At 33.8% G+C, this 27,766-nt stretch overlaps 2 protein-coding genes and 1 pseudogene across 3 annotated transcripts; all 3 read right to left on the bottom strand.

Moving 5' to 3' along the window:
- On the bottom strand, window positions 1-2,633 carry LOC110643711 (homeobox-leucine zipper protein ATHB-13). The gene is made up of 3 exons (XM_058137679.1): window positions 2,017-2,633; window positions 1,518-1,900; window positions 1-843 (listed from the first exon to the last, which is right to left on the bottom strand). Exons 1-3 carry the CDS (start codon window positions 2,144-2,146, stop codon window positions 484-486), a joined length of 873 nt encoding a protein of 290 aa, XP_057993662.1. The 5' UTR covers window positions 2,147-2,633; the 3' UTR covers window positions 1-483.
- Window positions 2,634-12,732: 10,099 nt separating this feature from the next.
- LOC110643709 (sucrose transport protein SUC3) lies at window positions 12,733-25,899 on the bottom strand. Of its 2 annotated transcripts, XR_009144732.1 has the most exons (16): window positions 25,233-25,899; window positions 19,763-19,828; window positions 18,684-18,782; window positions 18,519-18,583; window positions 18,354-18,438; window positions 18,187-18,220; window positions 17,965-18,064; window positions 17,648-17,723; window positions 16,183-16,539; window positions 15,491-15,634; window positions 14,696-14,929; window positions 14,549-14,612; window positions 14,409-14,452; window positions 13,835-14,109; window positions 13,234-13,371; window positions 12,733-12,968 (listed from the first exon to the last, which is right to left on the bottom strand). XR_009144732.1 is itself a non-coding variant. In XM_021796170.2 (14 exons), the coding sequence occupies exons 1-14, from the start codon at window positions 25,527-25,529 to the stop codon at window positions 13,939-13,941; spliced, it is 1,836 nt and encodes a 611-aa protein (XP_021651862.1). In that variant the 5' UTR covers window positions 25,530-25,898; the 3' UTR covers window positions 12,733-13,938. The 2 variants fall into 2 exon arrangements, 1 of the variants encoding a protein (XP_021651862.1); XM_021796170.2 differs by having other exon boundaries at window positions 12,733-14,109; window positions 25,233-25,898.
- A 760-nt stretch (window positions 25,900-26,659) lies between these two features.
- LOC110643706 (uncharacterized) lies at window positions 26,660-27,529 on the bottom strand (annotated as a pseudogene).
- Between the last annotated feature and the right edge of the window lie 237 nt (window positions 27,530-27,766).

Genomic DNA, 27,766 nt, shown 5'->3' with positions numbered 1-27,766 from the left:
TTTGAAGAAAGCAACTGCAAGTATTTTTTTTTCTTTGGTAGTACAAAGACATGATTCCAACGCAAGAAAAACTAAAAATATGCAAGGAAGAGAGAATCCCTTTTTATTTCATGGCCCATGCTAGTGCTAGCTCCAACCAGTCGCTAGCAAATATAATTCATCACTTGGATTCCATGATCCAACCTAGCAAACATCTCTCTCTAACTCTTTAGGAAAAACATGGTATATAACCCAAAGACACAAACTCCTTTATTCCTCATAAAGATGATATTCAGCCAGCGCCCCCCCCCTACCCACCTCCACCAACCTGAAATTTCAGCTTCGATATAAATCCTATTTTATACACCAACCTGAGTACCAAAACATGGACTTATAAAATAAGGTAGTTGCCCTCTTGATGATGATTCGAAAAACTTTGCCAAACTGCATATAGTGGTGTATATTAATTAATTTCAATATGGTAGTAGAAGTATCCGTTGTGTTTCAATTGAAATGTTGTTGCTCAAGCCATGGCCAAAACCCAGATTGATCATCAATTCCACAGAACATGTTGCTAAGGCTTTCTTCCTTCACCATTTGTTCTATATTCTTCTGGCAATGGATGTGATCAGACCTTGAAGAGTTGTTTTGGAACAGCTGTGCCACACCTGTAGGCCTTATAGATGAAGATGGAAAAAGGGGTCTGTTTGCTGGGTGATTAGATAGGGGGCTATCAATAGCTGGTGTCCTTGAGATATCCAATTTGATATCAGAGCTGTTTTCACTTCTATTACTGCAAGAACCTTCAGTTTCTTTATTGAGGTTAATAGACTCAGTTGGTTCCCTGCTTTTCAGTGCCAATATCTGCACCATCAATTAACCAATCAAGATCATTACTCTTGTATGCACAGCACGGCACAAAATATTCCAATCTATTAATTCCAAAAATTTAAAAGGAAAAAAAAAAAAGAAACTACTTGGAAAAGGAAAAGAGAGGTAGCCTAACTAGAGGAAGATTAGATATGCAAGAGAGATCTATCTTTCAGGTCATGATTGCCTTTGGTTTCAGACCATCAAAAATCAAGCAATCAATTAAAAAGTTTCTCTTTTCTTCTTTTATTTATTTATTTTTGGGATCAATTAAAAAGTTTCTCTTTTCTTCTTTTATTTATTTATTTTTGGGTTCAAGCAACCTCTCAAAAAGTTTGCACTAATGATAAGAAAAGAACCTTTGCTAAAAAGCCATGATTGGCTCTAGAAGTTAACAGAAATAAAGTTGATAAAATCATTACAGAAGAAAAAGTCAAAAAGCAAAACCCGCCGAAGAAATTTTGATCATGATTATTGATCTCCAACTCTAAATATATTCTTCATAATTATTGTAGTTCCAAGCAAAATCTATTCTACTTTTCTTCAAGCCATAATTCCCTTGAAGAACAATACAGGAAAACGGTGTAGAGAGAAAATTTTGCGAAAGTTCAATTAGATCTTTATATATATGTGCGTGTGTCAATAACTTGCTGAAAGTTGAAACTAACCTCTGCATGAAGCTTCTGGTTCTGAGCTTTGAGTGCATCGTTATCAGCTTTGATAGCTTCAAACTGTCTCTTGAGGAGATCATAATCTTTCTCAAGCTGTTTAGTCTTCCATCTAGCCCTCCTGTTTTGGAACCATATAGCAATCTGTCTTGGTTGCAAGCCCAGAGCCCTAGCTAGCTGCATTTTTCTCTCAGGTTCAAGCTTGTTACCTAATTCAAAGTTCTTCTCAAGTGTCTTCACTTGTTCCATGTTAAGCCTCCTTTTTTTCTCTCCTGCCTGTGAGCCATCATCGGACAACTCATCCTCTCCATTACCTTCTTCATGACACGAGGCATCAATCCCCGAAAATGACATTGACCTCTTCCCTAGAAATGATGCCACCCCTGCACCCAAAACAACCAAATGAAGAAAAAGAAACTAAAACATTCAGAACTAAGTAGTTTTCTCACAGAAAGAGAGAGAGAGAGAGAGAGAGAGAGAGAGAGAGAGAGAGAGGCACCATGGAAGTCTTGGGATGTACATGAGGGTAGAATTGGATTGAGAGAAGTGGGAGGTTGATGATGATCTTCTTCATGCGGAGTTTGAAGCATGAAATTAGCTGGGAAGAACGCCATCCCATTGCAAGTCATGACCTATGCTAGTGAAACCAATCTCAAAAACTGTGGTGATGATAATCTGGCTGTCATATTGTTGGAAGAAAGAAAAGAAAGAAAGATGCGCAGATGCAGATGCTAAGAGTGGGCAGAACTTAATCAGCGTGGAAGAACTTGATCTAATATCACAACACCAAAAAAGGAAAAAAGCCTTTGCCAAAATAATAAAAGAAAATAAGAAAAAAATTTTCAAACTGAAGGATATGAAAATTTTGGTTTGATGAATTGCTTATATACCTTATCAGTTCCTAGGAAGAATTATTTCTCTTTTATAGTTTATATTTTCAGAGAAAGAGAAGAGGATGGGGAGAGATAGTGTGAGAGAGAGAGAAGTGTATATATGGTGATGATTCTATAGTTCTTCTCTTTATATGAAGAGGGAATTCTCATTTTTTTTAAGTGAATTTCACTGCTAAAACAAAAGAAAAGAAATTTATTGACTGGCAATAAAAACATATGGGGTAATTCTTATGGGAACAGATTAATTTTTTACAAAAAAAAAAAAAGAAAAAAAAAAGACACGGCAGTGATATCTTCCCTATAAAAATTCAAAGAAAGTGATGATGATTAGATATGAAATGGAAAGGCAACTTGCTGAACTAGTTATCTGTAATTCTCAGAAAAATTTTCATGGGAAGAGTGAGTCTTCTTCCCATGAACTAGTTTGATAATCTTGAGTCATTTTCACAGGTATTAATCTTTTTCCATACTCAAGGGGCAAATAATTTACTGGTGTTACTCTTAACAAAGACAGTTGTCTTCAAATATAAATTTAAAAAAAATTGCAAATTATCAGCACTTTTCATCAAGTTGATAGCTTTGATTCCAAATAGTGAAATTAAAAGGAAAGAGGAAATGGGATTTTTCATTCCTAATACCCTGCATAAAAGTTAGTAAGTGGATGACTTGAGAGAGAGGGAGAGAGAGAGAGGGGTCGGGGTGGAGGGGTCTCCTTATGATCTCTCTAAACTTTACAATGGGGGTGGCTGTTTTTAATTTTTAGATAGAGGAATAGTAGAGAGTTCCTTAAAAGAGAGAAGCTTTACAAGGAGTGATATTTTATGTTGTTTGTTGTCTTAAGTATAGTGAAGAGAAAGGTTAGGTTACTTGAGAGAAAAGAGAGAGAAAGGGCAGGAATCTAGGAATGGGTCCAAGAAGGGGGGCAGGGGTTGCTACCTAACCTACCAACAGGTATCGTGCATTAGGACGAAGCTCTTTCCCATCCATTATCCCTTTCTCTCTGTGCAATGGCTTTGTGTGTGTGCGAGTGAAAGAGAGAGAGATGGGTTTGAAAAGCCCAAGCATAAATCCCTCTGGCTATAACCCCACAAGAGCTGGTCTTTTTTGTCTTTGTACCCTCACTTCTGTCCATCTCTATCCCACTACTTCTCTTCTCATCTCTTCTCTTCTCACGCTCTCAATTTTTTTTTAGTTGTACATTTTATTTAATTAGCTTTGCTTTATCAATATGCATAAGCATATTAAATTTGTAAGTTTTTTAATTAATATTTTTTACATAGTACTTTCCTCATTAACAATTCAACTATTAATGTTAAATAGAATGTTATTTTGCTGTGCTATTCATACAATATCTATATATATATATTATTTGAATAAAAAATATAAATTTAATATATTGCATAAAAATTGTCCTACAATATCATCTAATCTCAATAAAAATATTAATAATTAGGTAAATTAATACTAGAACATAATAATTACCGTATTTATTTTTTATTAATTAATTTGTTTCGAACAGTACAGTAATATTCTTCATGAGTGTACTCAGTCCATAGTTACATTGAAACATTAAAAACTTAAAATAATATATCATAAGCCATTATATCAATAATTCAATATTTGAATACTTATTTCATAATCTAACAAATAAAAAATTTAAATTATTTATCTCTAGAAGAAAAAGAGAGTGATACCTCTCGCTGTATAATCTGGAATTGTTATCTGATTTAACTATGTTTTTATTGAATTTAAAAATAAATAAAAAATATATAAATGAACACCTCAATCGATTTTTTTTTCAACTTTAAATCCTTGTGGAGACCCAAGTAGATAGGTGAGAAAAAGCATATTAATGTGTATGCATGCTTTTTTTAAAAAAAAAAACAGAATGTGTATGCATGCTTGTGTTCATGGGAAAAGACATCCACAAAGAAATAAAAAATGGAATCATATATGGTGCGAGAAGTTAATTGATTCTTCTATCGTACAGAAAATGGTCTGTGTGTGTGTACAGCCTGAGCCTGCAGAAGATAAAAAAGCAACAATTTTTTACTTGAATGAGGACCTAATTAAATAAAGAGAGGCACACCATTTTATTTTTTGCTATCACCTTGGAAATCTATTGAAATAGGTAAAGATCTTTCATCAATCAAACAAAAGGACTTAGTGCAATCTTCCTTATAATAGAATTTTTATGATATTGTATTCAAGAATTCATTTTTCATTCTTGTACAAATTATGATCAATTCCCCCTTTTTCCCATTTATAATATGTGAAAGTAGCATGCAAAGCATAGAGAGACACATTGGAACCATGAAAAAGAATTTAGTTTCCAACATATCCACTCAAAGTAGTTTATTTAACCATAAACATACAATACCCACAAATTCGTAGATGATGTAATTGGATTAGGATTCCCCAATTTCTTTTCTGTTTAGTCTTTCAAGTGATTGAATGTTAGACTTGAAGGTTCGGATTTTGACATGGGGACATAACATCATTTAATTTTATTTAATTTATATCGATTCTATTTTTCTTGAAAACATTGTGTGCGCACGAGCTTCCATCTGATGTCTTATCAATATTCAGACTACAAGGTAGAGATTTCGATCAAATGGTTGATGCATTCATGGGCTTATAATTTTCCTTCTTCTTTATTAATAAATTAATTGTAGCAACCCATACGTAGTACATAGCATCTCTTAGAGCCTATAGGCAGCCAATGCGTCACATTTATGTATACAAATGGGAATGGGATGATTGCTGGGAGCGGACTTGATTTAATGATCATCTGGTAGATATATTATAGTCGTGAAAAGGTATTATTTACTATTTATACTGTATCTATCAGGAATGGGCAGGACCCACTAATTCTGGGTATTTGGACCCACAAAACACCTGTTTAAAAATGGGGAAGAAGACAAACTACTCTCACAGCATCACATGACTTTCTTAGTTGGAGGCTGAAGGGTGCCCCATTGGAATGGGGTGGATCCATGTTCTTTGCCAGTTAGCCAGCCAGCCCTATTTCTTTTTTTTTTTTTTTAAATTGATATTTCCCTCCCTTTTATTATTAATTAAATTAAATAAGTTTACTAAAAATATAATATTCTATTTTCTGTAAAATAAAAAAGGGAGAGACCTTGATATGAATCTTGTCTCCACAAATCACATGCCCTCATGCCTCTGGAGTGCCACTGACCCCATGTGCCCTCTTTCTCACTCAAAGCTTATTTTATTTTTATTTAATATTTTTTAGAAAAAAAAATATATATTTATGGCCAAAGAAAATAAGAAATAGAAATGAATTGATAGTGATTTGTCAACTACTGGATCTGTTATGTTTTTATTATTTAAAATTTTTGTTATGGCCATCTTTAACTTTTCTCAAAGAGAGGTGGCCCATTGATCGGAACCGTTGGTTCAGCATGACATTTCTCAGATTGGCCACAACTGGATATTTTATTATTTTATTGGGATCATTTTGTTTTTATAATTTAAAATTAGGGCACACCACACCAATTTAGTGCAATTTTTCATTTTTCCATACCAATTGCAGTAATTGTTGTTTGGACCTATATACCCAGATGATGATATTCATGTCAGTGCAGTTATGCATGATGTTCAATATTTTTTTTTAATTTTTATTCATTATTTTCAACATCTGCATTTTCCCATCTTAATATGTGTTCATAGCTAAATGAAGTATTAATTGATGTAGAAGTATAATTCAGGAACCACCATAGTTAGTCAAGAAAAGGGTTTTATTTAATCATCCCCAGTGATAGCTAAAAATTTGTAGCATAATTATCTCTGATCATTTTTAGGGTTGTGAGATTTTAAATTCAAATTTTGATCAAAGTTAATTATAAAAAAAATGGTATTTTTCTATTTGAATAAAGAAGTGAGTTAGATTAAACAAAGAGAGGGCAAAGGGAAATGGGTGAGAATGAGCACCACCTTCCAAAATGCCATTACAAGGAAAGAAGGTGCTTTTACAGGTGAGGCTCTCCAGAAGAAGTATAGGGTAACCTCGACTAGCACAACCCAACTAACGCCTATTGATAAAGATATTGTATCTTTTTTCGTTTTTTTCTTTTTTCTAATCGATTCTTTCCCTACCTGTCATAGTAATAAACATCACATTTCTTACATACAAGAATAGAAATAGGAAATGACCTTAAAACCTTGCCAAATGATATGCCTTCTTCACTTTTTCAATCCCTTTTCGTCATGTCAAATATGATTTTAAGATGGATAAATGTAGCTAATTTTGTACTAATCAAGAAGTATAATGATTGATCTTTCTTCTCTTTTAAAGTGTAGGAAATGAAAATATAGTTTAGGTCTATTTATTTACCTATTCGTATATTATTCACTTTTATGTTAAAAAAATATATATATTATTTCTAACCCATTAATTATTATTCAATTTATTGTGTTTCTATTTATATAGAAAAAAAAAATGTAGCCTATTTTGTCTAACTATTCAAAGGTGAGAATTGAGATACTCTGCAGAAATGACTCTCACTTCGACTTGGATGAAATTTGAAACTCTTAATAATGATTTTGAGATTTAAGTAATGAACTGTAGAATGACGAAAAGCAAAGACTTATACCTTCCTTATGCTTTAAGCAGATGATGTCGAGGGGAAGCTCCGAAATGAATGAAAGGGAGACGACATTCTTCTCCTCTCTTCATTGTGAAGGTTGGTTACTATAATAATAATAATAATTCATTTCTTTGTCTTTCTCTACGCTGCCACAAAGAACACCTCCAATCAGTGCAATGGAACGCCTCCATCAATTTTAGACTCACTAAATAAATCTTTTTATTATTATTATTATTATTATTATTATTAAGATCAGGCATGCACCGGACACTTTCACATTGTTGGACAGTCCCACTTGGATAAAGTTTTAACCATTTTTATAATGTTCTCCTCTAAAGAAGGGGAGAAAGATATTTATAAATTAGTAAGGAAGAGAGAAAGGAAATATCAAGATCTCAATCAAGTTAGGTGCATTAAGAATAAAGAAGAAAAAATGTTGGTGAAAGATGATGACATTAAAGAAAGATGAAGAAATTATTTTAATGATCTCTTTAATAATAGTCAAAATAGTAATAGCGTGAATATAGACTATAGAACAATAGAAAAGAATATGAATTATACTAGAAGGATTAGATCTTTAGAAGTAAAGGAAGCACTTAAGAGAATGAAAGTGGGTAAAGCCTATGAACCCGATGGAATACCAATTGAAGTGTGGAAGTGTTTGGGAGATATGAGAGTGGCATGGTTAACTAAATTATTTAATAAGATTCTAAACTCAAATAAAATGTTTGATGAATGGAAGAGGAGTATTTTAGTACCTATTTTTAAAAATAAGTGAGACATACAGAGTTGTTCAAACTATAGAGGAATTAAACTCATGAGCCATACTATGAAGTTGTGGGAGAGAGAGTTGTGGAGCATCGACTATATCATGATACTTCTATCTCTCTCAATCAATTTGGCTTCATACTCGGTCGTTCAACTATGGAAGTGATCTTTCTCATTAGAAGTTTGATGGAGAAATATAGAGATGTGAAGAAAGATCTACACATGGTTTTTATTGATTTGGAGAAGGCTTATGATAGTGTTCTAAGAGATGTCTTATGGAGTGTGTTAGAACATAAGAGGGCATTTATTAGGTACATACAAGTGTTGAAAGATATGTATGAAAGAGCAACTACTATTGTGCACACAGTGGGAGGGGACACAAGAGATTTTCCGATCTCAATTGGATTACACCAAGGATCAGCTATAAGCCCTTACCTTTTTACATTAGTTTTAGATGAATTGACGAAACATATACAATAGAGTATTTCTTGGTGCATGATGTTTGTGGATGATATTGTTCTGATAGATGAGACGCGAGAAGGAGTCAATAAAAAACTAAAGTTTTGGAGAAGTAATCTAGAGTCAAAGGATTTTAAGTTAAGCAGAGCGAAAACAGAATATATGCATTGCAAGTTCAGTGAAGGTCAAACTGGTGATAGGGAAGGAATTAGTTTGGATAGAGTGGTATTGTCCCAAAGTAATCACTTTAAGTATTTCGGCTCAGTCCTTCAAGTAGATAGGGGATGTGAGGAGAATGTTAGTCATAGGATTAAAGCCGGATGGTTTAAGTGGAGACGTGCCACTGGAGTTTTATGTGATCACAAGATTCCCAATAATCTTGAAAGGAAAATTTTACCGTATAGTCATACGACCGGCTATGTGATATGGTAGTGAGTGTTGGGCACTGAAGGAGTCGTATGCGTCTAAGATAAGAGTTGCAGAGATGAGAATATTAAGGTGGATGAGTAGCCATACTAGACTAGATAAAGTCTGTAATGAGAGTATTAGAGAAAAGGTAGGAGTGGTGACAATTGAGTATAAGTTGAGAGAAGAGAGATTGAGGTGGTTTGGTCATGTGAAGCGTAAACATACGGAGACTTTATGTAACACCCCTAATTTTTAAATATATTATTTTTGGGCAAATATTGATGTTTTAATTTTATTTAAATTTTAGGAAATTATTTAAAATTTTTCAGATTTTCGAAATCAGGTTTGATTTCCTGAAAATATAAACTTTGGTGATTTTTAAAAATTAATTTAAAGACCACGTGGCAAAACTAAAAATATATTTGGAGTCTACGAATTTTTCTGAGTTTTCTGAAATTTTTTCGAAATTTTTGGACCTCGTTTTCTGTCCCAAGGCAGAGTAAAAATTTAAAATTTTATATTTCGAATCGAACCAGTCGAATCGAACCGGAACGGAATCGGACCGGCCCCTTCTTCTTCTTCTCTTTTTTCTTCCGCGCGTCCCGACCTTCCTCTCGTTTTCTCTCTCCTCCCTCCTCGAACGCTAGAAAAAGGCCCCCGAAGAGATGCGACGTGCAAGCGCGCCGCTTCGTCTTCCCGGCTGAAATCCGGCCTATCCGGCCACCAATCGGACCGGGTCTTGTGTCTAAATCCATCTACTCGTCGAGAGCTTTCTATAGACACCAAGAACACCGAAATCCATCAAGCAATTTGTCCAATTTTTGTCCGGGAAATTTTAGCCCATTTTGACTTTTGGGCTAGATTTCTCGCAAACTGTGAACCCCACGAGAAAATCGAGAGTACCAGAGTGCTCCACTTGTCGAGACCTTCGCGGCAATATAAATTTCAAAATTTTCTGACACCATTTTTCGGTGGGTCCCACGGAACTTCGCAGTATTTTTCCGAGCATTAAATGAGCTTAGAAAATTTCAAAAAATTTATGTACTAACCTCCATGTTGTGGGCTTCGTGTAGGTATCTTCAATTCGCGGAAATTCGACAGTTGTTCAGATCTATGAATTTCCGGCCAGACAGACCGGTTACCGAAAAAGTCTCCGGATTGAATCGAGATTTTGGCTACCCCACCATTGTCAGACATCCCGAGCGTGTCCCCGAAGTCGGAATCGGCATAGGTAAACCCGAACCTTACTTTTTCACAATTTTCTAATGCTTAAATGAGATTAAAAATCCGTAAAATATTCGTGGTAGCTCAGAAAATTATGATTCTTTTTGCAATAGCCTAGTAATATTGTTAAGGACCGCGGGGCAAAGTTTTAGAATTTTTAGAGCTTATTTGGGCATTTTTTGCAAAATAATCAAATATAAGGACTAAACTGTAAATTTACATATTGTAATTGATGACTGTTTGGATGGGCCCAGGAGGGGCTGTGTGATGTGATTGAGTTGTGGATACATGGATTGTGAATATAGAAGTGCGTTTTGAGCCCTTTTGCAGGTTGGGTAGGTCCTAGGTATAGGGAAGACTCACGATTTTACGACTTAAGACGTATTTGGTCTTTTCTTGATTTGTATTCATCAATTGTATTAAATAATTGTAATGTAATTGTCGTGAGCCTTCTTCCTCCGCAAGTTTGTGAGTAAAATATTAATTTTAATTGTAATTTCACTATTATTATATATTCAAGCATGCCAATGCATCACTTATATGTATGTATTTATGTAGTTAAACTCTAGGCACGTTTTATGTTGCATTCATAACTGTTAAAGTGCCATGGATGTTGTTGTGGTAATTTGGAGCAGTGTGTGTGCGTTGGCGTACATGTGATGTGGTGTTGACTATGGATAGGACAGGTAGACACGGCTTGAGATCTTCGCGGGGACCCCGTCCTTCGGGGTAGACACGGCTTGAGTTCTTCGCTAGGACCCCGATTTGGTTTATTAAGCGAAAGTCTAGCTTGAGTTCTTCGCTGGCACAGGTTGGATTTAAGAGAGCTGTATAGGGGATCAGCTCTCATATATTATGATTGATATTACTGGGTGTGTGAGTGCTCCAAATTATCTTTTTGCTGTTATGATGTGAATTTATTGCTGATGTTGCATTTCACTCTACAGGGTGCATTAGTTTTAGATAGTAATAGAGATTATGGTTAAAATTGATATTTTACTCTCTGAGTCGAACGCTCACTCCTGTTCAATATTTTTCCAAGCCACAGGAGGATATTTTTGAGGTTAACCTGCTTTTCTCCCTCGCAGGTTGTTTATTAATATTTGTATAAACCTGTTAACTCTTAGAATTTCCGCATGTGTTAGAATCATTTATTTAAATTGGGTCTATAATATATATTGTTATTTTGGACCTGTAAACTTATTATTTTATGTATGTTGATGGACTGGATGAGGGAGCTGAGCTCCCATTTATTTTATGTTGTATGAGTATGTAGAGGGTGAGCTAAGCTCCCCAATTGATTATTTATTGTGTTTATAGGTCGGGTGAGTCAGAAACTCCTCGTTGAAAGGTCCATTTTATGGCCGGACTCTGTCCGGTTGATTTCTTAAAATTGGGCCTAAATGGGCCTTAGAGTTGGGTTAATGAATAGTTAGGCTTACTACGGGCCTCGGGGGCTTTAGGCTAGCCCAGGTCCTAGTGTCGGTCCGGCCCATAGGTTGGGTCGTGACACTTCAGTTAGACAAGTAGAGCACATTAGGTTAGAGGATAGAAAGAAAAAAATGGGTAAACCTAAATATACTTGGAGGAGAGTAGTACAATATGACCTAGAAGCATTACACATTTCTGAGGATTTAACCCAAAATCGTTTAGAGTGGAGAAAGCGAATCCATATAGCTAATCCCAAATTTTTGAGATAAAGGCTTAGTTGAATTGAGTTGAGTTGTATAATATTTAGGCCAAGTTCGTTTAATTACTAGTTATTTCTTTAGACCGATAATTCGAATATAATTATGAACTTGCATCTAGGAGTGAGCACTATTCAATTTGAATCGAATAAACTGAATTGAACCATCTTAATTTAATAATTCAATTCAATTTTCAACATAATTCAATTTGATTCGATTTTACATTTTAAGAATTTTGATTATTTTGATTTGATTTGATTCTAAAGAAAAAAATCAATAAACCAAATCGAACCAAACTAAATTGCTTATTGATTTTTAAATTGATTTATTTTTGTAAAGAATTTATGAATTATATGTAATTATATATATATAAATTGTTAAATTCCATTGATTAATGATTATTAAGTTTAAATCAAGGACAAAATTATATTAAATAACTTGAAAATCAAGTCTAAATTAAAAAACCCATCAAAATTCAAAAACCGATCGATTCAAACCGAACCCAAATAAAGTGGTTCAATTCATTTTGGTTTTTAAAATATAATAATTCAATTAATTCAATTTTAATAGTTTAATTTAATTCAATTCGGTTTGAACTGAATGCTCAACCCTACTTGTATCTATTCCATTAACACCACCTTAACATAAAATTTGACCAATTTTGTGCATGGCTTTTAACAATCTATTTTATTGTCTTCATTTTTATATGATAATTTAGGATATAATTTGTCTTCTAATTAGCTTTTTCTTTTATTAAACGATTTAGAAAGAATAATTAAGAGTGAGGAAAACGAACCATCAAGAACTAAGTGAGAAAAATCTGCTAAAAGAAACCAAGGAGTGGAGGAGGATGATCCCAATTCTCACACACATAATTAAATCAATATAATTTAAATAAAAGTTTATGATTCAGGTGATGCGAAAGTACTCAATTCAAATCATAGTTACCTATCAAAAATTGGGTGGTGTTAAGTTATACCATTCCCATGTCTTTTTCATGTCTTTGTCCAGAGTCGATGAGGTATCAAGCTTGTGTTCCTCAATCCATACTAGAGAGTCATAAATCATAGCTGGCTATGGTGCCCCAATTAGCACAACAGGACCGACATGAATAAAATGGCCCAACTACCCAATTTCACAAGCGTTCACTTGGAACTCAACAAGCAAGCAATCAACTTAACTTAAATTCAACAACTGCATAATCATTAAGAATCTGTTTGCTCAACTTACTTTTTTCTCCCTCTTGTTATTGTAAAACAAGTAATCATTAGAAACACTCCAGAAAATAAATTAACCACAAGGAAGTAAATTGGCTCAGCTCGAAATTACAAGTTACTTAGAATTCCAAATCACACCCAGTACCACGCTTCGAAGGAAATTGTGCAACAGTAGTCTGAACTACATGAAGAATTGATTGAAAGTTCTATAATATCACGTTCCAATTGTCGAATATCAAAATGAAGCTCAACTATTGAAATATCACTTTTCATAAAAGTAAAAAGAAACGCATGACTTGTATACAACATGAAGCATAATTTGATGAAGAGGAGTATTTAGAAGTCTATAAGACCTAAATCATTTAGGCGAGGTTATCAAAATTGTCAAATTCTGGACAAAACCAGATAATAACATGGGCAACTGTCAAAGGAGGGATCTAGCTCACCGTATTTGCATTCATGGGAGACAGCATCGCCATGGCATACAGAATCAGTTGGAACCTATCCACTATTTCACTCATGCATTCCATTCAGCCGGGCCCCAAAAAAAGCTGTGCACAGTGCACCACACCTCAAGTGATAACCTACATCTAAGCTACAAATAAATAGCTTACAAGATGAGGTAACAAAACAATATTATTAACATTATTATTGATACAGGGATGTGTGTTTTACAGGCACTGGACAAACATGGAAACTGGAAAGTTGTAATCAAGCAATTAAGAGATCAGAAAATAGCAACAAAATAATAAGATACAAATCTTAATTTAACAACTCCATGCTACTTTTCTAATAACTACATGAATATTATACCATTACCTCCCTAGCACTGAATTTGGAAACAAAAAGAGGCAGAACACAATATATGGTGATTAGACTTCTAAACTACAATGCATGATAAAGCACTTATCTTCATGTGCATGTATAGGCTTTTCAACTCAAAATGGCAATTTACGCCACATAAAATACAGACCCACAATGTGGGGAAAAAATGAATGAATTGGAATTTGTATTTCATAGTCCTTTTAATAAGGAGATTATACGTACACATGATGGAAGAACCATCTCTCTGAAAGTAGATGAATGAGCATATCTTGTGCTTGAGGGTCAAATGCAGATTCAATCTCAACTCAGTTAGTGTGTTTTCGGTGTTAGCCAAAATGAAAACCAGACGACTTGAAAGAACTGCTTGAAAGATTCGGCAGCTTAAGAGTTGCAATGACACCAGCTGCAAGAGCACATACAGAAGCCAAGGCAAAGGCAGGTATATTGCCACCACCAAACAAAGCATCCCATGGACCCGCACCAAGGGATATAACCATCTGAACATACCAAGAATACAAGTGAAATCAACTTTCATTGAATTATATAGAACAAAGGGAAAAAAAATAAATGACACGAAGCAAATGAGTTGAACTGACTATCACCAACAACTAAAGATGTACAGGAACCCTAAACTGTAAAAGACATGAAAATTTCCAACAAAACTGATCCAGAAAAGGCTATTTCAAAACAAAATGATCATTGGATAAAAAAAATATTCATATAAGGAATGCCTTCATTCCAAATATGAATAAAAGGCTAAAAAAACACACATAAGGATCACAAAGTAATCGTCTACCTGTGGAATAACTATTGCAAGATTTAGAACTCCTATCGCCAATCCTGTAGAGCAGTAAAACAAAAATCTGGATTGATTTGCTTAACTCAATAACCATATGAATGGAAAGGGATCCTAAATAAATTTACTGCCATACAAACCTTGGCCACCTCCTGAATCAGCAGTCAACTCTGCTGTGACGGAAAATGGAACACTATAGGTAATCTGTAACACATAACAATTAGCGCATGCTTTCAAAGGAAGAAATTGTAGAACATTGCTGTTATTCTGATAAAACATATACGTACAGCAAGAGGAAAGCCAAGAAAAGCAAACACAATCAAGGCAGCTATCCTGATCGACAGACTGGCTCCAATTACATGTTCGATTCCTCCAGAATATTCACCAATAGATATCAAACTAATAATAGCAGTGACTGCCATGGAAGCAAATACAATAAAATTGCTCATTGCCCATACAAGTCTTGGCCCCATCCTCTGACACATTGGTTCAATTAAGAAGGAACTAATGCCAAGAACAACCTACAGCAAAGTGAAGCAGATATAAATAACAATAGAAAAGAAAATGTAACTAGTGAGATAATATCCTCAATTTAATTTGAACAAGCACCATAAAAAGTTGCAACACATTTTAATATGCTTTATTTTTTAATTCCCCCATTTTTTCTTATCCCTTTTCTTTTACCTTTCTCAACTTCTCCATTGTTTAGTTACATTTTCTTTTTCTTCCCCTATTTTTTTTCCCTTTAAAATTCAATCTTCCAATATTGTTTTAACTTCATATTTCCTCTGGTATCTGACTAGGCTCCCCCCATTCTCTTTCTCTAAAAGGGACTCGCATCTCAATTACTCATTTTTCTCTTCAAGTTTTATTTTTTTTTTTTTTTTAGACAGACTTCTCTATCTCTCTCATCCCTATTTCAAACCCTTTCATATTTTCGCATCAATTCCATATTGGAATTTGCAACTGAGTCAGTATCTCCAGTGGAGGGTAACTCAAGGAATGGCTCATAGAATAGAATAGCTAAGTATGACAGTATCTAAGAAAAATCAAACAATTGATGCTCAATTTTGAGTTCTTACTGAATTCAATAGCAAACCAAATGCACCTTCTCTGACGCCTTGATCATACAACTTCACTTCATCAGAATTTCCTTTTGGATCTCCATGATAAACTTCTCTTCCCATCCAATCAGTATCAAACAGAAAGAAAGGGAACCAAGACAACTGCATGACACATCAGAATTGCAAGGAAAATTAAGAAACAGATAAACAAATTCAAAGTAAAAAAAAGTTCACAGCATTAACCTTTATTGGAGAGGGTACAAAATGGAAGGAAAGAAAATAGGGAATATTTCATAATATTCCTTGTTTGGAAGATGAAAGAAATTGGGGGGAGGGAAACTATGAGTAGAAAAATATGTGGGACCTACAAAAAGTTCTCTCTCCAAACTATAGAGAGAAACTGAGAGGAAATGCTGAAACTTACTAATATACCCCTATAATAAATTTATTTAAAAAAGTGGATGGATAAACATATAATTTTATCTTCCATAAAACAATTTCATTTCTTCCCTTTTCTCCTTTTATTCAAACAAGACGCGGAGAAGTTATTTTCTTATTTTTCTCATCCTCTACATTTTTCTTTCTATTTTCTTTCCTCCCTCAACTTTCTTCCCAAAGAAAGTTAATGCCTTACTAAAAAGTTGATCACTCTAAGACTAATCAGGGACCGCAAGATTCTTGAAATAATAGTAGTTAAGTGAAATGCTTACCCAAGTAAGAGCCATAACAACAAGCACAGAATGCATTCCAGGGGGTAAATGCCTTAAACTTGTCAACAAATTAACCAATACTGCTCCAGGTCCATCACCTAAACTTTCATTTTGATCCTCTATGGAGTTAGCAATGCCAGGCTTTGGATTCACATTCTGTTCAATGCCTTTGTTGATGTTCCCATTAGAATTACTAAGAATTGACACTTCAGACTTCGATTTTGAAAGTTCAAGGCCATTTTGTTGAGGATCGTCCAACAATGGAGCTGAATCTGATAAACGGTGGGACTGATTTGTAATAAGTGGAACCTCCTTTGCAAAATATAGAGTCACAAGAGTGCAAAGAGTGAGAAATACCTGCACATATGCCAAACAAATTGTTGGACACGTGTAAAATAATAGAAATATTGGTGCCAGCATGCAATAGAACACTCCCAAACTATTAAAGATACAGTCTCACTTGATATCAGTCCCAAACTATTAAAGATACAGTCTCACTTGATATCCAAATGAGCATGAAACAAAATGAAATTTGATTCAAAAAGAATAAAAGAAACCTTCTGGATCCATCTTCACTTCACAACCACAAGAAATAAATGAGCATAAAACAAACTAATGGTCACTTGTCATTGGAAGGCAAATAGTAATTTAAAATGAACCATACCTTGGAAAATTATAATTCTAATCATGTTTCTCATTAACAAAAATGAATCCTCCAGCACATGCTCCTTGCATTTAAGCTGGCTTATCTCCATTATTTTTTGTGTAGTTCTTTAATTCAATCAGTTTTGTTTTTTATTTCCCACTTCCAACAGCAAGTGTCTCCAACTTCATTATTTTCCTTTTCTGCCAAAATTTGTTATATATCCAGTTTTAAGCAATATTTTCATCTGACATTCTCATCCTCATCTACATTTATTTTATAAACTTATATCCTTTCACTAGGTTGTGTACGTCATTTTGCAACCAAGATGAAAAGGGCCCAACTTCAATTAGACGAACTCAAAACATCAAATCATACATTAGATGATATATTAATATATTAGATGATTCTAAGGAGGTCTTCAGAAAACCCAAGACCTAGGCAACTACATAAGGAAGTTGCATTTGAATTACAAAGCTTCATATTCCTTTTCTTCAACAAGAGCTAGTACTGAACTTTAATATCATGCATCCAACAATGAGGAGTAAAATCCCCACCAGAACTGGTTTTTGAATTTGTGCTTTCTTTTGCTCTAAAAGATGTTGGAGAGTGCAGTCCCACAAGTGCTCTCCACATCCAACTCACTGAAATCACATACACATTTCTTCAAAACAAAACTCAACCAATTTAAATGTTCCCAAAACCCTTGGTAGAATATCTAAACCAAGGAAGCCATCACTTAAGCCACCTTATTGCAAATTCAAATAAGAAAATAACGGCCTATGGGAGCATTTAGCCAAACCCAAGTGTGATGGAACTCACCACTGCAACAAGAAACGCCGCTTTCAGATTTCCACAAGCTTCACAACAGGCTCTACTCATCAAGAAAGGAAACCACCTGCTTAGAAATAGTAACATCAGCTGAACCAATCAAACAAATATCTTTGTATAGAAATTAAATAATGACAACATTAGAATGACAGCATGTGTTTGAAAAAAGTAGTGCTCAGGTCCTGCAAGATACAATGTTTCTTCAGGTTTAGATAGATAATGATGAGAAACAGTTCAGATGAAGTAAAGAACATAAAAAGTTAAGTACAAACACATTCGCTACCACAAAACTGTTACAAAAGTTTCACCTGTTCCAACTCCCACTAGCACCAGCAGAAAATCCTAAAATATTTCCAACAGCCATCCATGAGCAAAACACAGCATTTGCAGAATTGCGTTGATCAGGACCTACAATACAGTAATAACACACATAATTATGGAGTACTAAAAACCCATAATTAAGAGATAACATCCAGAATTCCAGGTATCATAATGATGTCAATTCTATTATTAGCTGGAAAAAAAGGCACCTGATAAATCAGCAAGAAGGGCACGTGCTGGTCCCTACAAATATTAAAAGCCTCATCATTTGCTTAAATATACGGGTAATGCCATTGCAATTACTATCGCTGCTTTCCATACAACCTTTACAAAAACAAACAAAAAACAAAAAAACTAGATACTACAACATACTTACCTGCACTGTATTGTTGGCAAGATCTAGCAACCAGAACCCAATAACAAAAACAAATGCTGCCCTTGTTCGAGTGCCTTTGAATGTACTGCATGTCCATACACAAGATAGTAAGTAAACCCATGTTTTTGGAATGAAAAACAATGAATTCAGAAAGGGAACATGAACCTGCAATGCTCCTTTGTATCCCCTAATATATATCCAATGTCTGCAGAAAATCCGATTATTATCACCTAAATTACAACACTTAGTTTAGCTGATATAAAGCATGATATAAAGCAAAGTATGTAAAGATAGATGTTAAAATCAAACTTGAGGTTCATCAATACTTACAGCAACAGAAATCATTACAGACCCAGCAAGAATAAATGGCCGTCTTCTTCCAAATTTTGAAGTGCTCTTATCACTCCAAATACCAACACAAGGTTGAACCTAAAAGTTAATTTTAACTAATAATCAATGCACCTCCAACTTTAAATCAAGATATAGTAAAGGAGGAAGAAGAAACTAATTCAATCAACTAGTGGTAAAGTTATTTAAACTATATTCCATAATCACATCAATCACCAGCCAAAAATTCATCAAGAAGAAAAACACGTTGTGTCATGAGTAGGGTATAATTAATATCATTTAAGTTAGGTCAAGATGTGAAATGCAAGAAAACTTAAATGAGGTTACAGCACAAAAAGTACCATTAACTTAATTCTCTTAAAATTCCAAGCGTTGCCAAACTGCCTGCTTACCGGAGCTAGAGGCCAAAAGTGCATATGCAGCAAAGTTGCAAAATCATTATGGTTACCATTTGATTTCTCATTGCAAAATGCAAAGGAAAGCACAAGTAATATAGTGTAATTCTGAAAATGAAGGAACAAGCAACTAATCAAATTGTCTTTGTTTTATGATAATCGAGAAAGACCATTATCTAGTACAATACATCAATAAATGTCCAGGACTTGCAAACAATAGGATGCAGGTTCAAGCTGAAAGTGATCACTTCAAGCAAAGATATAAACGGATAGGAGCTGGAGATGTCTGCAGTGTTCCTCCCCAAGGACTCGCTTCTACCATAACTGGGTAATAGCTTCTTTGTTTTACGATGATGATAATAAGAAAAAAAAAAATGAAAATGAATGTAGATGTGTATCTGCTTCTGACCCAATTTATTAACTTAATTCTGTAAAGGTATATCCAGTAGCCCAGCAATAAAGTTCAACCAATTAAAGCAACAATAAATCATATCATCTTTACATGCCATATAGTTATAAATTCCAAGAAGATGTAAGTTAGTACAGTGTAAGATAGGCACTCAATACATCATTATAGATCTCAATTTCATTAGGAAACTTAAAGCATTAAAATTCAGCAAAATTAGAAAAAAGTAGAGAAATAAAAGATTAATTGCCATAACCTACCACAAGACCTGTTATAGGGCCACAAAGCCAAATAAATGAGGAAAAGGCATGTTCAATGCCAAGTGTCTGTAAAAATCAGTTAAAGTGAAGAAGAGTTAACCAAATGAAAAGATGTATAAACACATGAAAAATTAATATTGAACAGATCACATAAATAGATAACGCTAAGTAAAATAAACAATGATGAAAGTTGATTGCAACTACATAAACAGACCAAAATTAAAGAAACTTCAATAAATTTTCTTCAATTGAAAAAGAAAATCCATAAAACATTCCTTCAAAATATGTCTATTTACAATCAGCAGTTCATTATTAATTACTTTTTCCCCTTTTTTTCTTCTGAGAGTTGCAGTTCATTGCTACCTCAGAAAAAAGACAACACATCGTTTAATTGAGGCTGCTTAACCAGCAGAAACTATTAGCTGGACTTACATAGTGTTTGGTTAAATTCTACCATAAATTTTGGAATTCATTTGAAATGAATTTCATTATTTAGTATGACACAATTTAAAATGCAAAATTTAGTTAATTCCATATAATTCATATTCAGTACAATTTCAGAATTGAAATTCATTTAACCTCATTTCCAAAACTACCATCAAGAGTAAAATTAAAAAATTATAATTTTCTACATAATTCAAAAAAAATCTTATACCTAATAAATTTATAACAATTAACAAAAATATAAATCAACTAACAAAATAGTAATAAATACAAAATAAATTTATAACTCAACTCAATTAAACCTTTATCCCAAAAATTTGGGGTCGGCTATACGGATTATCTTTCTCCACTGTAAACGATTTTGGGTTAAATCCTCCTCGGAAGTGTATAATGCTTCCAGGACATATTGTACTACTTTCCTCCAAGTCAGTTTAGATCTACCCCTTCTTTTCTTTCTATTCTCTAACCTAATGTTCTCTACTTGTCTAACTGGAGCCTCCGTATGTCTACGCTTCACATGACCAAACCACCTCAATCTCCTTTCTCTCAACTTATCCTCAATTGGCACCACTCTTATATTTTCTCTAATACTCTCATTATGGACTTTATCTAATCTAGTATATCCACTCATCCACCTTAACATTCTCATTTTCGCAACTCTTATCTTAGACACATATGATTCCTTCAGTGCCCAACACTCACTACCATATAACATGGCCGGTGGTATGATTGTACGATAAATTTTTCCTTTTAACTTATTGGGAATCTTGCGATCACATAAAACTCCCGTAGTACGTCTCCACTTCAACCATCCGGCTTTAATCCTATGACTAACATCCTCCTCACATCTCCCATCTACTTGAAGGATTGAGCCGAGATATTTAAAGTAATTACTTTGGGGTAGTACCGCTCCATCCAAACTAACTCCTTCTCACCAGTTCTGCCTTCACAAAACTTACAGTGCATGTATTCTGTCTTCGTTCTACTTAACTTAAAACCCTTTGACTCTAGAGTACTTCTCCAAAACTCTAGCTTTTTATTGACTCCTTCTCGCGTCTCATCTATCAAAACTATATCATCCGCAAATATCATGCATCAAGGGATATTATTTCGTATATGTTTTGTCAATTCATCTAAAACTAATATAAAAAGGTAAGGGCTTACAGCTGAACCTTGGCGTAATCCAATTGAGATAGGAAAATCTCTTGTGTCCCCTCTAACTGTGCGCACAATAGTAGTTGATCCTTCATACGTATCTTTCAACACTTGTATATACCTAATAAATACACTCTTTTGTTCTAACACTTTCCATAAGACATATATTGGAACACTATCATAAGCTTTCTCTAAATCAATAAAAATCATGTGTAGATCTTTCTTCACATCTCTACATTTCTCCATTAAGCTTCTAATGAGAAAGATCGCTTCCATAGTTGAATGACCGAGCATGAAAGCCAAATTGATTGGGAGAGATAGAAGTTTCATGACAGAGTCGATATTCCACAACTCTCTCCCACAATTTCATAGTATGGCTTATGAGTTTAATTCCCCTATAGTTTGAGCAACTCTGTATATCTCCCTTATTTTTAAAAATAGGTAGTAAAACACTCCTTCTCCATTCATCAGGCATTTTCTTTGAATTTAGAATCTTATTAAACAATTTAGTTAACCATGTCACTCTCATATCTCCCAAATACTTTCACACTTCAATTAGTATTCCATCGGGTCCACAAACTTTACCCACTTTCATTCTCTTAAGTGCTTCCTTTACTTTTAAAAATCTAATCCTTCTGGTATAATTCACATTCTTTTCTATTGCTCTGTAGTCTATATTCACGCTATTACCACTTTGACCATTATTAAAAAGATCATCAAAATAATTTCTCCATCTTTCTTTAATGTCCTCATCTTTCACCAACACTTTTCCTTCTTTATCCTTAATGCACCTAACTTGATTGAGATCTAAACATTTTTTTTCTCTCCTCCTTGCTAATATATAAATATCGTTCTCTCCTTCTTTAGTTTCAAGTTTCTCATATAACTTTTCAAAGGCATGCACTCTTGCTTGACTAACTGCCTTTTTTACCTCTTTCTTTGCTATCTTGTACTGTTTATGTGCCTCATTATTATCACACTTAGGTAATTTCTTATACCATTCCCTCTTTCTCTTCACTGCCTTTTGTACTTCCTCATGTCACCGCCATCTCTCTTTTGAGGGTGGTCCATGTCCTCTAGACTCTCCAAGTATTTTTCTAGCTACTTCTATAATCTTTGATGCCATCTGTATACACATTCCATTGGCCTCCAAATCTAGCTTCCATGACCAGAGAAGTTCATTTTTGAACTTCATTTGCTTTACTCCTTTGAACTCCCACCACTTTGTTCGAGCTATACTATTTCTTCTAACCTTACTTGAATTGTTCCTAAACTTGACATCCAAGACCACTAACCGATGTTGACTTATTAAAACCTCTCCCGAAATGACCTTGCAATCCTTGCATAGAGCTCTATTTGTCTTCCAGGTTAAGAGGAAGTCAATTTGACTTCTATGTTGCCCATTTTTTAAAGTCACTAAATGTGACTCTCTTTTTATAAAGTAGGTATTTGCTAGTATTAGATCGTATGCTATAGCAAAATCCAGGATGTTTTTTTCCTCCTCATTTCGGCTACCAAAATCAAAACCTCTATGAATATTCTCATAACCTTACCTATCACTTCCTATATGTCCATTCAAATATCCACCGATGAAAACATTCTCTTTATTCGGTATGCTTTGCATTAGATCATCCATATCTTCCCAAAACTTTTATTTACACTCACTATCTAGTCCTATTTGTGGGGCATAAGCTCTAACTACATTTATTGTTTCTCCTTCTAGTACTAGCTTTAATAGAATAATTCTATCTCCTACTTTTTTCACAGCTATTACAGCATCTTTCAATGTCTTGTCTATGATTATGCCCACTCCGTTCTTGTTCCTCTCATTTCCGGTAAACCACAGTTTGCACCCTGAATTACCCACTTCCTTACTTTTCTCTCCTACCCATTTAGGGGGTGTTTGGTTTACCTGTTGGGCGCAGCTGATAGCTGATAGACACCCAAACAGGTAAATTATAGTGTTTGGCAATCTTAAAAAAATAGAGCTGATAGCTGATGGGCAACTGATGTAATACCCAACAGCTGCAGTTTGTATCAGCTCTATTTTTAGAGCTGTTTCTCATCAGCTGATAGCTGATTTGATTTTATTTTTTATTTTGACCATATTATCCTTTTTTATTTAACTTGAAAATTAATATTATTAATATTTTTATTTCTTTATTTGTAATTTTAACATATTAATAAACGTATTTCAACTTTGTTAAAAATTTTTTTTTGTTAATAACATAAAATATAAAATATTTATTTATATCTAAAAACTTAAAATTAATTATAAATTTTTCTATTAACAATAATAACTATTTTATTATTTTATTTATATTTTTAAAATTATTTAATTATCTTAAAAAATAATTATTTTCTTATTTCAATAATAAAATAAATGATATAATATAAAAGATTAATAATTACATATTTATTTAAATAATATAATATATTAATTTAATAATTATATATTTAATTTAATAATAAAATAAATAATATAATGTAATAAATTTATAATTTTATATTTATTTAAATAATAAAATAAATTATATGATATATATCCTTATTATTCATTTCACATATCAACAGCAACAGCTAAATATAATTTTACCAAACACTTAACATAAAACAGCTATCATCAGTTATCAGTTATCAGCTAACAGTAACTGCTAACAGCTATCAGTTGTATTCAACAGTTAAACCAAACAGGCCCTTAGTCTCCTAAATGCAAGCAATATTCATCCTTCTTCTTTCCAAGGTATCTACAAACTCCATTAATTTTCCTATAAGTGATCCAAAATTTCAAGTACCAACTCTGATTCTTCTCCTATCCTGTTCCTTCCTAATTGATCTACTTCTATGATATTTCTATTATTCTCTATGCCTATCTTGTATTTTGTTTTACTATTTGTTCTACTATCTGTCCTATGGACTAACTTCTTTACCCACACCCGTCCATAATGTGGGAACACTTACTCATTTAATAACACACCCGGGTGCCGGCATGGATCGTCACTTTCGGTGAACGCTCTACACCCTTACATATTTCTCACTACACCTGGGCTCTAATGTAAAGCGTCGTAAGTAGAGGACATCCCAATGTTTATATCACTTGAATTCACAAAATAAATTTACATGTCTCATAAAAATTTAAGAATGATATTAATGTTACTTGGTTATTTTTCCTTGAAGATTCAAACCACTTTTAAATTTTTTTAATTAATTAATTATTGGGTGTAGTAAATTGATGATCAAAGTTTCAAAGTGAATAATTTCAGCATGTGATAATATAAAAAGATGAATAATTGAGAGGAAAATTTTAGATATAAGGGGCTTTTAGTCCAAAAAATGTTCTTATATAATTTTTGTGGAATTCAAATCAATTACTATCAAATTTAATAGGAATTGATTTTAGTTATAATCAACACTCAGAATTGAATTCCTAGATTTTTTTTTTTTTAAACCAAATAAACAAAACATGAAATGAATCTCACAAAATTGAACCAAACAAGCTCTTAAAGACTGCATCAAGCATATCATGCATATCATCCACTTAAGAAGGCTATAACGTTTCTTCTTCTATCACTGATGATGCTAGGATCACCAACAATTAATTTACGGCCACTAGAAAGAAAACTACTACACAATCCCCGAAGTACAATTCCTGAAATGTATACCAAACAATTGTAAAATCAAACAGTTCTGGCGCACCTATGATTCATCTTTTTAAGAAATCAATTCACAAAATCCATCGGGAACCCTATTTCAACTAGCATGAATTATTATGCACGCATGTTCATCACTTCAATATGTAACATAATCAAACGACTAATTGTTTATACACTAAAAGACCTGCCAAACACGGATTGGAACCAATTTTACTTGCCTGTATGTAAGGAGTAAGAAGAGAGAGCTGCAAGGCCCAACCGAATTGAACGCCGGCGGCGACCGTACAACTGAGAATGAGAGTGATCAAGCTATAATGTTTGGCGGTTTTAGATCTGACCGAGAAACCGGAGTCACCATTGGGGATCTGCGAAGCAGAATTCGGTGAAGAAGCAGAAGAAGGAGATGAATTATCCAATTGGATCGAATGGTGATTCTGCTCTTCCACACCCACCATTTCAACCTCCACCTCCTTCTTCAAGTTCCTGTACGGAACCCGAATCGACAACGAGTCCATCCGCCAAGCAAATGCCTCTCAACTCGCTCAATCAACGATCTCAACAACTGCCTTTTTTATTTAGAAATGGAGAAGATGTCAATTTTCCAAGTGGAGAGACAGATATGGAGAGGTAAGAGATATTTTTTCAGGGAAAAAGAAACCTCGTCGGACTTGGGCGCGTACCGGCGGTCTGAGATGTGAGTCTAAGATTAAGACTCCGACGTAGCATAGGATTATCCGGTGCACTGCAGCTGTATCATTTGTTCTGTTACGTATTTTTATAGGATCTGGGACCTATTTGGGTGATTTATTTTCCTTTTTTTTTAATTCAACTTAAAAGGTTTCTTGCGAATTGGGTAATCAGGACCGTTTATGATAAATGGATCCGGGATCTTTCAAATCGTGCAGATGCAAAAAGTCCATATTCGTTAATTTTCCACAAAGGGATGGTGACACGGAATTGGGAGGTCAAACACTGGGCTATACTTTTATAATTACATATGCACTTACTAAACTGAACTAACAAGTGATCTTAGGACACTTGTCAAACTGAAATCATATAAATAGACTAGGAAACTGCTTCGCTACGTTCATCTGCACATATAAATTTTAACAATTGTTCATGTAAATATAATATTATAATTTTTTAATTTTAAATTATAATATAAAATTCTTTAAATACTTAAATTTTACATAATAAAAGTTTTTTAATTATTAATTACTAATTATTTAACTAAATACTAATATGAATAGATCAAATACAGCATTTAATTAATTTTTTTTATGTATAATATAAAATTATTTCTTTTTACATTTAAAAAATTATTTTTTTTACAAAAAATAGAAAAATTTAATTTTTTCATACTTCAAAAATAAAAGAAAAATGATAATTAAACATTATATTAAAATTATCTAGATCAATGGCTAATTAAAAAATTAATTATTAAAAATTAAAAAAATTTTAATATATAAAATTTAAAAATTAAAAAAATTTTATATTATATTTTTAAATTAAAAAATTATAATATTATAACTATATAAATTTAAAAATAACTATTAAAATTTATCCGTCTTTGCACCGCTACTCAACGTCACCATTTGGCCGCCAGGAAGCTTGGACTTATCCGGCGGAATGGTCCACCTTTAACAGTAAAGAATGAAATAAATGCATGATCTTCAATTGCAAGGCCCGGCCTGATATTTAAATTCATAGCCTAAAAACATCTTTAGAGGTGACATTGAGCTCAAAACACAACCCAGAACAGTAATGCTATACTGGCAAAGGAAGAAACCACATTATACCACAAAGGGCTATCAAAGAATACAGAATTATGGTGTGCACTATTTTCTATTTCCCTCCTTGAATAAACCAGCAAGTGCTATACAAAAGTAGAAAAACTATCAACTAGTTACACACTACATATGATATACAGTATCAAACGCTGTATCTAAGTTGGAGAAGTAGCTACTGTTTACCACAGTGTTTGCTGCTGCTGCTGCTGCTGCTGCTGCAGCTGTTCTTCCTGTTGCTGATGCAGCTGATTTGGTCAGACCAGAGGCATGGTACTTCTGACCCAAAGCTTTGACAGCTCCCATGCCCGCGAAAATTTTATCAGCAAGGCCAACTCTATCAGTCAGCTCAGCAACCTTAGCTGCTCAGTTGCAGTAACTTGATGAGATTCACCATGCACTTTTGCCTTGCTTACTGCTTCTTTTCCCGACACATATCCCGTGGCCAGCATAGCTTTGATCAGTTACTGCTCCTCCAGCACTAGGAACATACCTTCTTTGTGAGGGCTGCTTCAGAATGAAAGATTAATCAACTTAAGAATAATATAGAACAAATAAATCTACTTGTTCATGTGGATCATATTATAACAACAACATAGACATAGCAGGCATACAGTTGATTCAGTTCCATTTTCTACCCTTGATGAAGGCCCTTTTCAAAAATTAAATTCATCTACATAGTGCTCCCAGTGGGTTATGCATTCGTGTTGATCCATGATTGTAGCACCCTAAGATATAATAAGAATAGGAAGAGTACACAGGCAAACAAATCATTAGTTAGTCACAACTATCAGCAAAGGGGCAAAATAAAATTAAAGACCACTTGGTTATCTAATGCAGTCATCACAAGGATAAACGGGACAAATGAAAATCAAACTAGAATTGGACCTCCACATTTTGATGAAAAAACTAATCTAGAGAATCCTCTATGATAGTAAATCCATATTAGATGACAACAAATACTA

Source organism: Hevea brasiliensis, chromosome 2, assembly GCF_030052815.1.
Source record: "Hevea brasiliensis isolate MT/VB/25A 57/8 chromosome 2, ASM3005281v1, whole genome shotgun sequence".
Taxonomy (NCBI): domain Eukaryota; kingdom Viridiplantae; phylum Streptophyta; class Magnoliopsida; order Malpighiales; family Euphorbiaceae; genus Hevea; species Hevea brasiliensis.
This window is presented reverse-complemented; position numbering and strand designations above follow the sequence as displayed.